Source organism: Rhinatrema bivittatum, chromosome 3, assembly GCF_901001135.1.
Source record: "Rhinatrema bivittatum chromosome 3, aRhiBiv1.1, whole genome shotgun sequence".
NCBI lineage: Eukaryota > Metazoa > Chordata > Amphibia > Gymnophiona > Rhinatrematidae > Rhinatrema > Rhinatrema bivittatum.
Window position 1 is genome coordinate 502,979,919 of NC_042617.1, and position 15,632 is coordinate 502,995,550.

The 15,632-nt window shown below is 44.1% G+C and overlaps 1 protein-coding gene across 3 annotated transcripts in view; it reads right to left on the reverse strand.

Annotated features, from left to right (window-relative positions):
- The window catches only part of LOC115088152 (L-threonine 3-dehydrogenase, mitochondrial-like), a 55,092-nt gene that overhangs the window by 10,136 nt on the left and 29,324 nt on the right, over positions 1 to 15,632 (reverse strand). For 2 of the 3 annotated variants that reach the window (XM_029596147.1, XM_029596146.1), the window contains exons 2-3: positions 13,405 to 13,607; positions 2,880 to 2,922 (exon numbers count right to left, since the gene is read on the reverse strand). In XM_029596147.1, the coding sequence (XP_029452007.1) occupies positions 2,880 to 2,922; positions 13,405 to 13,588 (227 nt within the window). In that variant the 5' untranslated portion in view covers positions 13,589 to 13,607. Of the gene's footprint in view, positions 1 to 2,879; positions 2,923 to 13,404; positions 13,608 to 15,096; positions 15,120 to 15,632 lie in introns of those variants that run through there. The other variant, XM_029596145.1, reaches the window with a different exon arrangement.

The following is a 15,632-nucleotide window of genomic DNA, read 5'->3' on the forward strand; positions in this document are numbered from 1 at the left end:
TCCGATGCCAACATTGATTTATTTAATAATTTATATAACACATTCCTAGACTTTCAAAAATTGCCCAATATACGGTTCGCAACATTTAACATGCACTAGAACAATACAATAAATGAAAAATACAATTAAAAAAGCATAAATCCACAGTCTACCCAAACCCTGGACACCCAACACAAACACAAGAAAAAAAAATCAAGAGATCAAAACCCCAGGACCACAAAGACCTAGTAAATGCCAGAACTGCAAGAAATCTGAGGAATCTAACAAGCTATTATAACATAGCCTTCAGAGAAACTAGATTAAAATGGAGGAAATAGAAAGTCAAAACGGAACTTTCTAAAGACTATATACTAGTGTTGCCCAACCTTTTCAAGCCCAAGGCACACCTACATTAACAAAATGTTGTGAAGTACACCAACCTCCATGGGGCAGCCAATGGAAAGGACATCAACAGGAAAAGGACTCGTAGGGTCAAAAGAAGAGCTAGGCAGCACTGAAAGCCCCACCAGCTTCTCTTCCAAATTTTAACACAAAGGGAATGTAACAACAGACCAACTCCATCTATATACGAGTGCAGGGGAAGGGAGAAGTCAGTGTGGTGTGGGCATTGGCTGGGTTAGTTACCTTGGCTATCATATGTGGCTGTCAGAGCTCTCCTCTACTGCTACTGCACCTAACACTTGGACACATCCAGTGCTCAGTGCACAATTTCTCCATCTCACTAAACTTACGGATAAGACAGAGGATGGAAGAACAAGGAGATGCCATGTGCTGCACGAAGCTGGGCCTGGCTATCCATGCCCCCTACATGCTGCCCGTTAGTTACCACACTCCAGGGCTCATGCTGTAGCTATGAAGGAGGGGCATTCATGATTACACATGTTCTCACAAAAGGAGTCCCTACACGTTTAAGAGCTACTACTGCTGTCTCTTGTTGCTGTGAGGTACTGATAGCACAGCCCAGGTGCTGCTCTGGATCTGAGCATCAGGCAGCCATGACTTTTCTGTCGCACACCTGAGCAGGTCTGAAGGCACACTGGTTAGGACACTGCCATATAGTATAGGTCAAAGCTGATCTGATATGCAATGGAACTGCATTCCATTAAAAAAAATAAAAAAAGGGTGTAGCAACTGATGGCTCTAGCCCTGATTTTATATTTATACAGAAACAGAAATGTGAGGGCAGGAAAGGACCATATGGCCTATCTAGTCTGCCCATCCATAGACCTGCTCAGCTCTCTGCAGTCCCAGGCTTTCATGAATTCAGGCACTGTCCTTGGCTGTCCTGCAAGGAGCACCTGTTACTATCCTAAGAAAAAAAAAATGTGCTGAGCAGATTAGATTTGACCATTTTGGTCATTATCTGCCATCATTTACTATACTACTATTGTCTCCACCACGTCTGTTGGAAGGATGCATCCACTACTCTCTCTGATATACTTCCTTAGATTACTCCTCAGTCTATACCCTTTCACACTCATCCTATGATCCTCTGTTCCAAGGTCTACCTTTTCTTGAAAGAGATCCACCTTTCGTGCATGGATTCCTTGGAGGTATTTAAGTGTCTTCATCACATATCCCTATCTCGTTTTTCCCTAGGTTATATAAGTTTAGATCTTTAAATCTGTCCCAATGCAAGATCACTGACCATTTTGGTAGCAACCTTCTGAACTGATTCCATCCAGTTTAAATCCTTTGGAAGGTGAGGTCTCCAGGATTGTACATAGTACTCCTAATGAGAACTCACCAAGGACTTATACAGAGACAATATCACCTCATTTTTTTTTCCTGCTAACCATTCCTCTCCCTATCAGCTTTCTGACTTTTGCCATTGCCTTTCCCAAATGTTTGGACCCCTTGAGATCATCAGATAACACCTCTGATTGATGGAATCTACAAATGCACCAAGTGGATTGAAGAGAATGACTGGGTTGATGCCAGCCTAGTCTCTCTCAAGTAAACTGGACTTTTACCTCTCATAACGTGAAAAACCATCACTTTAAATCTGGCATAGTCTGCTACAGGAAGACAATGAAAACTGCTAAGCAAAGGAGCAGCTTTATTCCTCCTTTAACACTTCAAAATAACTCTACCTGTCATATTTTGAATAACTTGCAATCATACAGGTTTTACTGGGATACCCACATGACGGCTATTGCAATAGGCCAAGTGTGCAATAACTGTTTCTTGCACAACAGTCTTAAAACCCTTAAAGGTCGAAGAAAAAGGACCACACACTTGTCTAAGCTTCAAATATACACAGCAAGAAATAGAAGAAATTTGGGATTCCAATTCAAACATGTCAAACTGTACCCCAAGATTTCTAAGAGACTGTGCACAAGAGAGGAGAGCAGTTTATGCACAAAGCCAAAAGGAGCCAATTCTGCCCCTGTAATTCTCACACCTTCAATTTTTTGCTCATTTAAATTCTTTTAGGCCTTTAAGCAAATCACCCCCCAATACTTTTTATTAAAATGAACAAAAGTACTAACTGTACAGTTATACAGTTGCTACTCAGATGGGTGCGCATGGTTTTAATCCAGTGGATCTCCAACTTAATATCCATGAGTGAGCCTGCAAAACTTGGGGAAAAAAAATCCAGGAAAAGTGACCTGAATTTTTACTAAAACATAAATAACTATTCTAGCTATGGCAGCATCTGAAAATCTGAGGAGCTTTAAAATGTTATAATATGGACTATGAAGTAGAAAAATGATGTCAGGGATGACCTGCATGTGCTGTGAGTTTCAACTCCAATAATCCACCTAAGTATTTCCCCCCCTCCCACCTCCCCTCCACCAAAACACAAGAAAGGTGGAACAAGTATTACTAAGCTTCAGCATTTAATGAAATTTGTTAGTTTATAATAATTGTCTTACCTTAAGAGCTTTGCGAGGCCCACTCCAAGTTGTCCTAATCCTCCTAAAAATAGAGAGGATTATAATAAAATGTTTTTAACTCCAAAGAGTTGTTTACAGGAATAAAGAGCGATGCTGCCTATGAACAGCAGCTATGACGTGTACGTAATATATATCTGAGCAAACACGATTAAACCAGTAACCAGCTAGTATGTCACAAGATTAAGGGTGGGCAAACCTGCTTGCACGAGGATCATATTGCAGCCCATGCTGAGGTGGATGTGTGTGTGTGTGTGTGTGTGTGTGTGTGTATGGGGGGGGGGGGGGGGCGATGTCTCAGAGTCAGGAGGATCTCCGTCAAGGTCTCAAGAGTCCAAGGCGTAGAGAGGGATTCCCCCCTCAAAGTCTGAGCAGCAGGCCCGACAGCCCCCAGTCAGTCACTTTCAGCCAGAAGCCAAATGCTCTTTCCGCCGTGGGCTGAGAATGAACTCACAGTTGCTGGCTGGATGTGACCTACTGGTGGTGTTTGCCCAGTTCTGCACTCGCTGCAGACACAAAGCTGGGACATACAAGAGCTTTAGCAGCCTTAATTTTAATATTTGGGGGGGGGGGGGGGGAAATTCCCTTCATCATAGCTGAAAAGGAGGAATTTCTCCAAGATGTTTCCTGGTTTCCACTTCTCTTATGCTAGAATTGCTAAGGACCTGAAGCTCCTATGAAGCTGTGATATACCATCTGATTACTTGCCTTTCACTAGCACCAACACAAAACTGCAAATAGCTGCAGCAGTCTATCTAAATTAAAGGTAATTTTACAAGATATCAAACAGTGGCCTAAAACAGCAACAAAAGCAGAGCACCTTTTAATTGAAAGGGGTTGGGACATTGGTTTTTATGTATACGTGAAGCTCCCCCATGTGTTACAAACAAACTACACCTAAAAACGAAGTTAGAGTGTTTGAGAACTATATAACAAATGGTTTAATTTGCACGCAATACACAATAACACAGTCTAAGTATTCAGGTTCCATCCATATGGTTTAGCAGTCATTTTTTCAAATTTTTAAAAAAATGTTTGCAATAAAATGTCCTTGTATTAATTGAGAGAAAGACCACTTATCTTTTCAAATATTGCGACAAGGGTTCATGAAAGGAGCCCTGTCTCTCTCAATTAATACAAGGACATTTTATATGCAAGCACGTACAAAATGTTGAAAAATTACGTTTTAGGGGCCTGTGATTAAAAGATGGAGCCCTAAGTCCGTTAAGTGGCAGTGTGTTATTCAGAACACTGGATAATCGCTATTAAGAGAACACCAGTGAGCTTGTTTCCTTAGGATGGTCTCAAACATTCCTTGAGGCTTCTTCTCATTCTGGGGTTATTGTGGAGCTCACTGTGATTATGCACCATTTATTAGGGCTTTGGTTATCCCTATGGTTTGGGCATCGTCTGACACAGGAGAAGCTGCTGCATCAGGGGATGTTGGAAGGAAGGCCTACTACACATGTGAGGATGTCAAGCCACCTGAGCTTTGTTGACAGCAGGGAATGTGACAGATGATCCTCAAAAAGGTGAGAGAGTGTCAATCGGGTCATTGACTAATGGGGTAGGTATTACAGTAAACTGCTGCCAAGGAAGCCGCTCTTGTGGCGTGCCCATGTGAGGATTTTAAGACACCTAGGGGTCAATACTCAGCGCCATTTAGCCAGATAACTCATTAGTTATCAGTCAAAGCCCAGAATTTAGCTGATTTCCCCCATTTGGCCAGCTAAAGTTTATCTGGCTCTCTCATTATCGGTCTAAAATTTAGCCAGATTACATAGGGGGGGATATAAGAAGGGATGGAGATAAGTTAACCAGCTAACTTATCCGACTTACTCTAGTAATGCTGTAGAGTACTAGTAGTCCTAAAAATAGCCCGATAAATTTATCCAGCTATCTTTAAGACAGGCAGCTGTATTCAATAGTGGAGCTGCACTGAATATCCCTCCAAAAGGTTATCCGGCTAACCTTGCAATCTGGTCAGTATCTGAATATTATCCCGCTCGTGTTCAGTTAAAGCAGGAGGACTCTTCCGCTGTCAGTTACAGAAGCCCAGGACTTCTCAAAGGACTCATTTCACAAGCAGCAGCGGCAACTACCATGCCCACCATTTGGTTTTTCTGTGCCTTTGAATCCTAAATTATTTGCCTAACACCACACTCTTACACTTGTGCATGCCAGTTTGCATTGCAACATGTGAAGAGAGTTTCTCTTTATCCTTCACCCTAAATGTGGACTGCTCATTGCATGGCAAACACCTCCAGAATAATCCAGTTTTGTCTGCATTTGAGATTTGTTCAGCACTTAAATTATTGTCAGACGTTAGCCAAGCACAACCTTCCACATACTTCTCTCCAGACAGCTTTCCACCAGGAGCTCCAAAAAAAATCAAATACCATGGTGATTCTTAAAGTTATAAAAATAATCAGTAGACTACAGTCACATTCACTTTCAATCTTCATTTCTATGTGAAAAAACGTGCCTGTTTCCATTAACATAGGAAACCTCTTCACTGAAGCACTGGTGCAGTCACTCAAACAGCAAATTGTCCAAATAAGAATTTACAAGCCCATACAATGTTCTGCATTTTCCTATTACAGAGACACTTTCAGCACAGAACTTTAAAACCTTGTCTTCTGTGCCTTTAAATCATAATTAACACAGTAGCAAAGTAAATGACAGCAGAGGAATACCAAACGGCCCAGTCTGCCCCGGCAATGTGCTTAAGCCTGTAACTGCCACTCCCTGCAATTTACCCCATACCTTCTGCTTAGGGTTCTACTGCGGCTCTGTACTGGTCACCCCGTGCCATTCCTGGAAGCACAATGCAATAGTTTTCAGCTGAAGCACAGCTCTGTGCATATTACCCCAGTATTTTGTTTCCATCTTCTTGGCAGCAAGGTATCTTCTGTTTATCCAATGCTTCATTTTCATTCGCAACCTCCTTCAAGAGGACGTTCCATGCATCCACTACCCTTTCTGTGAAAAACTATTTTTTTTATGTTGCTCCCAAGTCTGTCTCTTTGCAGCTTCAGATTGTGTATCTAGTTTTATAGCTTCCTTTCCATTGCAAAAGATTTAATTGTTCATTCATATCTTTCAGGAAATGAAATGTCTGTATCATATCTGCACCCTCCCTATCCCTCCCCCCCCCCCCCCCTTTAGCTCTCCTCAAGAGCAGCGCTTCTCAACTGGTGTGTCGCCAAACACCGGCAAGTGTGTTGCGTCTCCCAGTGTCCCACTGCCCTCTTGTACTTTCCTTCTCCCTTTTTCCAGCCCCCGCAGGCCAATTGGAAGCCTCCTTTCTTCCTACCCCCACTGCCCAATGGGAAGCCTTCTTCATTCTGCCTGCCCCTGCGCAGGCCAATCGGAAGCCTCCTCCCTTCTACCTGCCAGTGGGAGTAAGAAGAAGTGAGGAAGCCTTTGATTGGCCGGTGAGGCAGGCATCGCATAGCCCGGGGTTGGGGCAGGAGGAATGGCAGTGTCAAACCCCGACGAAGCAAGGCCGCCATGCGGCAAAGAGGAAACCCGACCCCGACCGAGGCCACCATGGGAGCCCATCCCCGCCCATCCCCCTGGCGGCAAAAAAAGAAGGCCCGCCGGAGTAAAGCCGCAGCGGAACTGGAGCCCATCCCTGCAGTGAAAGAAGACGTTTTTGGTGAGAGTGTGTGTGTGGGTGCCTGGGTGAGAGCTGGTGTCTGTGGGTGTGAATGGGTGCCAGGATGAGAGCTGGTGTGAATGGGTGCGAGAGCATGTGTGTGTGATTGAGAGCTTGTATATAAGAGAGCAAGAGTGTGATTGAGAGAGAGACTGGTCGTGGGGTGTGTGTGTGCGCATGTGTGTGAGAGAGACTGAGACTGGTCGTGTGTGCGTGCGACTTGTTGTGGGCGCTAAGGAAGAAGCCTGAGGATAGAGCTTCAGCAGCCCTTGCTGCTTCTGGTGAGTGCTATTGGCCTGGAAGAGAAAGGAGTAGGAGAGTAAAGATGTGCATTCGTTTATCACGAATTAGGCAACTTCAACGAAATTGCCTAATTCGTAGTGGTTTGGGGGACCTGAACCATGAAACAGATTTTCCCTGAGCTTCAGGGAAAATTTGTTTTTCGGGTTGGGGTGGGGGGGGCACATTTATTTAAAAAAAGAAACCAAACCCCCAATCCTTCAATTTTACTTTCTTACAACTCCCCCACCATCCCGATCCCTCCCCAAGACTTACTAAAAGCCCTGGTGGTCCAGCGGAGATCCAGAGCGATCTCCTGCACTCGGGCCGTCGGCTGCCATTATTCAAAATGGCGCCGATAGCCTTTGCCCTTACTATGTCACAGGGGCTACCAGTGCCATTGGTCGGCCCCTGTCACATGGTAGGAGCACAAGATGGCGCCGGCCGTCCTTTGCTCCTACCATGTGACAGGGGCCGACCAATGGCACCGGTAGCCCCTGTGACATCGTAAGGGCAAAGGGCCATTGGTGCCGTTTTGATTCGTAGCAGGTCCGACAGCCCGATGGCACAGAGGGAGAGATCGCTCGCGGGATCCCGCTGGACCGCTAGGGCTTTTAGTAAGTCTTGGGGAGGGATCGGGATGGTGGGGGGGTTGTAAGAAAGTAAAATTGAAGGGTTGGGGTGTTTTTTTTCCGCTCTGGTTTTTTTTTTTTTTTTTAATTCGTTTTTCTGGTTTCGGGTTCCAGCTTCGTTTTTGCAGAAAAACAACCTGTGTGAAAATGAGTTTTCCCATGAAGCGTCCGAACTGAAACCCAACCCGAGCCAGAAAAACGAAGCTCATCTCTATAGGAGTTGCAGGAGAGGGTAAGTAAAGGTGGCTTTTTAAATGTATTTCTCTTGATTGACTGCCATTTTAATTATTGGGTATTATGCAATGTCTGCTGTTTTTGAAATATTTTATTGATATTTGGACATGTTTTAATAATTTGTATGAGTTTTTAATTGTTGGATATTATTCTGTTCAGCAGCTGTTTTGTAACATTTTTAGTATAGCTTAAAAATAATTTCTGTGTGGGGCTCTATAGCAGCTTGGCTTATTCTGTTTTCCCAATAGGAAATGTATTAGTGTTTAGGACCTGGTTTAATAGTTGTATTTCTTAGATAGGGTTGTTACTGTTTCAGTGTGTTCCATAATACAGGTGTAACTTTGTGCGGGTTAGTTTGTGTGCATTATTGCAAATTCTGAGAGTCTGTTAGGTGCTATATTTCTCTAGGTTCGCACTGTATGCAGTGGCTTTTTTGGTTTTCCATTCCAGTTTCTGTCTCCATATTTATAATCAGTGGTCTTTCTGTACTTGGTGAAGGCCAGTTCTGGGTGTGTGACCGAGATGTGGTATTTTACTAGCATGTCGGCAATTGTATCAATCTTATTTGTTGTGTTTTCTCAATAGAATATGCATTAGTGGTAAATTACTGTCTTTTCATAAGGAAGGCTATTGTGCCTGGTAGTAAAAGGAGTTTGTTTTGCTTTTACTGAGATGTCATCAGAACCAGAATATCTTTTTTTGTATGGCGAGTTGTACAGGGTAATGCCCTAGATCTGCTCTGCACTCATTGCTGGGGGTTGAAGGGATTCCTGTGGATGCAGAGTGCATGTTTACATTTAGCCCCGTGATGGTCACATGTTCAGTGTGTCACGCATGTGAGAACCGTCTGTCAAGTGTGTCCTGGCCAAAAAAAGGTTGAGAACCACTGCTCTAGGGTATACATGTTCAGGTCCTGAAGTCACATCTCATATGGCTCTTGGTGCAGTCCCTGCATCATTTGGGTTGCCTGTCCCTTTTCAGACAGAGACTTCAGAACTGAACACAGTACTCCAGGTGAGGCCTCACCAATGACCTGTACAGGGGTATTATTGCCTTTTTTTTTTTAATATTTTACAGGTTATGCCTCTGAGTACAGCCTAGCATCCCTTTGGATCTAGCCACTGCCTTGTCACACAGTTTTGCCACCATCATATCATAAGACACTATCACCCCACAGTCTCTACCCTGACCAATGCACATCAGCAACTCCCCCTCCCATAATGTACAGCTCCTTTGGATTTTTGCATCTCAAATGTATGACCCTGCACGTTTATGCAATGATTTTTAGCTGCCAAGCCTTTAACTATTCCTCTAAGTTACTTCTCATCCATCTGCTCCCTCAGGTGTGTCCACTCTATTGCATATCTTTGTGTTTTCACAAAAAGAAAAAATTATCATCTAACCTTTCTACAATATCGTTACATACTGATAAAAAGCAGCTCCAGGACCAATCCCCGAGGCAACCCACTCTTCCCCGAGTGAATTCCATTTACTACCACTCTCTACTGTCTATAATACAGCCAATTTCTAATCCGGTCCACCAGCTTGGAACGCACCCACGAGCTGCTCAGTTTATTCATGAAATGCAAACAAAGCAGGAGTAGACTGGAGTCAAAGAGAAATTTTATTGAACAATCAGTAGAATGCAATGCCCGACTCAGGCCGAGTTTCACCCATAAACAAGGGCTGCTTCAGGGGCTATAATAGTCCAAGCTGCATATAAAATGAGTGACAAGTCAAATCGCAGATCATTTTATATGCAGCTTGGACTATTATAGCCCCTGAAGCAGCTCTTGTTGATGGGCGAAACTCGGCCGGAGCCAGGCATTGCATTCCACTGATTGTTCAATAAAATTTCTCTGACACAGATCTACTCCTGCTTTGTTTGCATTTCTGAAATATTGGATCGGCTTCTGTGTTGTTTTTTTGGGACCATCCAGTTTATTCATGAGCCTCTTATGTGGGACAGTATCAGAAGCATTGCTGAAATCCAAGTAAACTATATCGAGCACATGCCCTTAATCTAATTCTTTAGTCAACTGATCAAAAAAAAAAACAAAAAAAAAAACCCCAATAACCCACGGTCAGATTAATTTAACACTATCTACCTCTGGTAAAACCATCTTGCCTAGAATCTGCAACCCACTAGATTCACTACTCTTTATTCAGCAGGCTCTCCATTAATTTTCCCACCACGGAGGTAAGAATTACTGGTCTGCAATTTACAACTTCCTCTCCAGCTACTACTTTTGTGAAGAAGGTCCACAGCCAATTTAAACCAATCCCATGAAAGCAATGATCTATTTAACAAGTCCTCCAATGGACTTGCCGTAGTCTCTCCGAGCACCTTTAGTAGCGCTGGATGGACCTCATCCAGCCCCATGGCTCTGCACACCTTTAGTTTTGCAAGTTCCATACAAACACCCTCTTCTAGGAATGGTGTGCCATCTACCCCACTCCCATCCATATTTATTTATTTTATTTAAAATCTTTTATATACCGTCGTTAAGTTATTTACCATCACAACGGTTTACAGGAAGGCACATATAGTAACAAAGTATATAAGCCAAGTAAACATTTAATAAAAGGGCCCAAAAAAAAAAAATGATTCGGTAACAAAAGTGTATTCAAATATACAATTATATGAAGAGTTAGTTTGACTTGTCCTTTTTGAAACCTGTGTCAAATTCTAACTTATAGAGTTATCAGCGCGAAGTTGGTATATCCTTGCGAACCATTAGCGGTCCTTCTCCAAGGAATATTGGACAGCAGTACGAATGTTCAGCATTTCTGCTCTCTCACTGTCCCTCTCCACACATTGGTTCCCGTCACCTTTTAACCTTACAATTTCACCTTTGGCCTGCCTCCTCTCTCTCTGACATGCCTGAAAACGTCACCTCCTTTTGCAATCTTCTCTTCTGCTTTAGATAACCAGATTTCTTTCTTGATCTTTTTTGTTAGCATTGCCAAATATCCTTCCCTGTGTTTGTTTATTTGAAATCCTTTGTACTTTGAATGCTAATCCTTTGTGTGTTTTTTTAAATGATAATCTTTTGGCCTTTAGTTTCTCAGCCACCTCTTTGGAGAACCATATCAGTTTCCTTTTCTTTTTGCTTTTATTTACCTTCCTTACACAAAACTGTATTGCCCTTATATTACAGCTCCTTTTAGTTCAGCCCACTGTTCTTCCACTTCAGCTATACCCTTCCCATCCTGCCAGCTTAGTCAAATTACTTTGCCATTTTAACAAAGACAGCATTTTTTAAATCCCTGCCTTGGCCATTATATCAAACCAATGTAGATCACAGGTGCTTAAATGGCCACCCACTTGGACATTAGAGAGATTGTTATTGTTTGTAAGTTCCAGGTCCTTCCGTAGGTCCCATCAGTGTCTGTGCAGAGCATCCACAGCTCTCTCCTTCTAACCAGTTCTGCAGGTGAGGTACTCCAGTCCACATCTGGGAGGTTAAAGTCTCCCTCCAACACCCCTCCCCTTCATTGTCTGACCGAGCCCTGTCCTTGCCACAGTTTAACAAGGATTTTGTGGTTGAGGCTTTGAAACCCCTCCTCTTTGTGCTGAACAGAGAGCTTGCTGCAACTGATTTTCCAACACTTTTCTCTGAAGTTGCATGCTCTTAGATCACAACAACAACCTTTCCCCTTACATTAATTTCAGTGCCCAAAGATCTTTTGGCCCCTTTTTCTGCCAGTATTGCCACTGCCTGAATCATTCAAGAGCTGCCAGCTGGTCATGTCCTTGTCTGCAGACGGCTGGACTTTTAAGCAGTGAAGGACGAAAACTGTGGTACTTGGCTTGGATATCTATATGGTGCCACTTTTTGGATAACAAAATGTTTTTACCAATAACAGAACACAGAATTTTTTTGGCCATACAATGGGATGTTTTCAGTTAAAATGCATTCTACTGTGTTTTACTATCCAAACCAATCCAAGCAGAATGCAAATAAGCAGCTACTTTGCCACTGGTGAGGCTATTAATGGGCATCGCAGTAGTAATGCAAAATCAGCAGAAACCTATATACAAAGCAGGGTTTCACTTGATTATACTGGGGTAGATTTTTAAAAGGTGCGTGCGGGCATACATTTGCGCATGCTACCCGGCACTAGGGATGTGAATCGGGCTTCGGACGATTGAAAAAATGATATTGATCGTGGGGCTTCCCTTATCGTTTTGGGGGAGGGTGGGAAAAACGGCACGCAAAAATAACCCCTAAACCCACCCTGACCCTTTAAAAGTAACCCCTTAGCTTCCCCCACCCTCCCGACCCCCCCAAAACCTTTTTAAAGGTACCTGGTGGTCCAGTGGGGGTCCCGGGAGCGATCTCCCGCTCTTGAGCCGTCCTCCGCCCTTACCTTGTGACAGGGTATCCGTGCCATTGGCCGGATCCTGTCACATGGTAGGAGCACTGGGTGGCCGGCGCCATCTTGTGCTCCTACCATGTGACAGGGGCTGACCAATGGTACCGGTAGCCCCTGTGACATAGTAAGGGCAAGGCTATCGGCGCCATTTTGGTTCCTGGCACCCGACAGCACGAGTGCAGGAGATCGCTCCCGGACCCCCGCTGGACCCCCAGGGACTTTTGGCCAGCTTGGGGGGCCTCCTGACCCCCACAAGACTTGCCAAAAGTCCAGCGGGGGTCCGGGAGCGACCTCCTGCACTCGGGCCGTATTGCCAGTATTCAAAATGGCGCCAGCGCTACCTTTGCCCTCACTATGTGACATATGAGGGCAAAGGCTAGCGCCGGCGCCAGGAGCACTGGATGGCCGGCACAAGATGGTGCCGGCCATCCAGTGCTCCTACCATGTGACAGGATCCGGCCAATGGCACAGATACCCTGTCACAAGGTAAGGGCAAAGGACGGCCCGGTAGCCGGCCCGGAGCGGGAGATCGCTCCCGGGACCCCCACTGGACCACCAGGTACCTGTAAAAAGGTTTTTTTTGGGGGGGGGGGGAAGCTAAGGGGTTACTTTTAAAGAGTCGCGCGCAAGTTATAAAATCAAGGGTTGGCGCGCGCAAGGGGGTGCACAATTATGCACCCCGAGCCGCACTGCCTTCCCCCATTCCCTCCCCCTAACCTGACCTTCCCACTCCTTCCCCTAACCTTTCCTGCCCCTAGCCCTACTCTAACCCCCCAAAAATTTTTATTTTACCTTTTGCGCCTGCCTCCGGGCAGGCTGCCGGCACGCGATCCCTCGACACAGTGGCAATGGCCGCTGTGTTGCAGGCCTATGGCCCCGCCCATGCCCCGCCACCGGACCACCCGTTTAGTAAAGCCCCAAGACTTACACGCGTCCTGGGGCTTTACACACGTCGCTGGGCCTTTTTAAAATAGGCCCGGCATGCGAAACCAGATTTACGCACGTAACCTTTTTAAAATCCGGCCCGCTGTGATTATGGTGGGCTCCTCAAACACAAAGCTGGCGAGGGCATGGCAAAGCTGAGGCTCGCAGTTTAAGTGAGCTTTTATTGTTTATGATTTTTTGCATAACAAATGTATATTTTCTGATAATAATATCTTCTTTCAAGCTTCGTTGTGTGAATGCTGGCGCACAATACCCAGCAGATACATTAAAAGAAGGTGGTGCTGATTTTTTTAAAATGTATCTTTTATTTCTGATTTTTCTCCCCCCACCCCACAGACACTAAAAACAGCAGAGAAATAAAAGTGATAAGTGGTACCTGTAATTAGCACTCGGGGATGATCCGTCTCAGAAAAGGATATGGAATGGAAACTTGCATCCGAGGCTACCTGACGTGGCGAAACACCAAGACATCGGACAGGTATGACAGAGGGCCTGCATCCACAGCCAGGACTCTGCAGTACCTGCTTGGCAACTTTTGTCAGTGTCTTGAGGACTGGCATTTCTTTGTTTCCAGAGCAACTGTTCAAAAGATGGAAAAAAAACAAAACAACTTGGAGAGAACTTTTCTGAGGAACAAAGGCAAAGACATTATCCGTTTAAAAATAAATAAATAAAAATCAGATTAATCCTGGAGCTATTCAGAAGCCTTCTGTAAACAGCCCTGTATAACTCTGGAATTTGCTGAATTACGATGAATACGGAAGCTCTCCTTATATCTGAACTTCTTTTAATAGCAGCAAGTTCAGGGATGTAGAAGAGCAGTCAATTAGTCCATTTCACCTCAAAGATCCAGGTTCAAAATCGGACTAAGGTTTGTAGCAAAATAAACAGCCTAGTCCCTTGGTTTGTAGGCACTACAGTCTCTTGATAGAACACGGACACAATGAGCAATCTCTTCTTAAAGGGCAGAGTTATATACGAAGCCTGAACATTTCCTGCCTGTACTATAATCATTTCCTCATCTTTTTTAAAAAAATAATAAAATAAAAACACACCATAAAATCTATGATTAAAAGAGGAAAAAAAGTGTAAATTGATCCTTTTAGGTCAGCTTCCCCTTAAAAGCTTGGGCTCAGGTAAGTCTGGTGGGTCAGTGTCAGTGCTATGTGCAAAGTCCCCAGTTTGATCCTCAAGTCGGGTCTTCCGCGCCCCAGGTCGGAAGAGGATTCACAATCCACAGGGTACGGCGGAAGTTGTAGTCTTCACTCAAGCATGACGACTCTTGATGGCCGGATTCAAGGCCCATGATTGTAGGGTTCCAGAAAGAGCCCTGGTGCATGGCCTCCAGCCAAAAGAGGGGAGAAAAATAGGGGGAAATTCCCCATGCAGTTAGTTGTGAATGAAGGCTTAGGGAACAAGGTTCCAAATGACCTGGAGAAAAAAATTCAGATTCCCCCCCCCCTCCAAAAAAATAAAAAGTTTATTCTGTTTAGAAAAAAGTATTTTAATCTGTTAGGCTGAGCCACTTGGAACAGTATGACTCAAGTTTAGAGACAGATTCCTTCATAACCTCTTGTTCTCATGTTGCCTGCGTGGCAAGAGAAGAGATTAAAAATTCCCCCTGCTGGAAGATACAGTAGTAACTATACGGTGCCCAGAAAATCCAGCTATAAGCAGATGCTTTATGGCTGAAGGGCTACAAAATAAACCCATAATTTGGGTGTATCTTTACTTGGATGAAATAAAGTTATGAGTGTGAAGGTAAAGGACTTTCTGCAATTCCTGGTTTCTCCCTTAATTCGGTGCACTTTAGTGCAATGATGAAAGCAGGTTCTTAGTAAGGGACATAGAAGCCAGCACCCCCCAGTATTAAGCAATCTCACTTATTGTATTCAGAGAGGGCTTGATTTGTGTTGAGTTTAGCACCCCCAATCATTTTGCAAAGCTGGCTCCTATGGTAAGGGACCAACGCTAGCAAAACCTCTCACAACACACTGTATAAATTACCAAATTTCTTTTAAATGAAAAAGGATTACCAACCACAGGAGAGATGCAAATCCACATCTACCTTAACATTTTCCAAAATCCTCCAGGGGTCAGATATCTTTATTTTACAGCAGCAGCACCAGCTAATTTACTTAGTTCGTTAACTTGGTTATAATCTCTTCCATTCTGAATTTTATTTCATTGTCCAGTGGATACTTAGGTTCATAAGGGAAATGGATAAACAGTAGAATGAGGTAAAAAAAAAAAAGTGTGAGGGGGAGGTTACTATGCATATCCTAATTAAAATCACATACAGGCACCACAATGGCAAATGGAAAACTGAAAAGTGGCAAAGAGTTTTAAAAAACGGGATATGGTACAAAATATGTATTGAGCCTTTTCTTTTAAATCTGCTTACAAAAAAAAAAAGAAAGAAAGAAAAGGAGACCTGGGAAGAAGACCGAGACAGCAAGCAGAAAAAAAAATCTCAGCAGCCAAGACGATGTTTTCAAGAGGCCGGTTGGCTGGCTTCAGGTTTCCCTCGTCCCCTGCCGCCGAGCAGCAGAGGCCGCCGCCGTCTGAGCCCCCCAGAGGAAGGCAAAGCCCGCCACCCCTCCA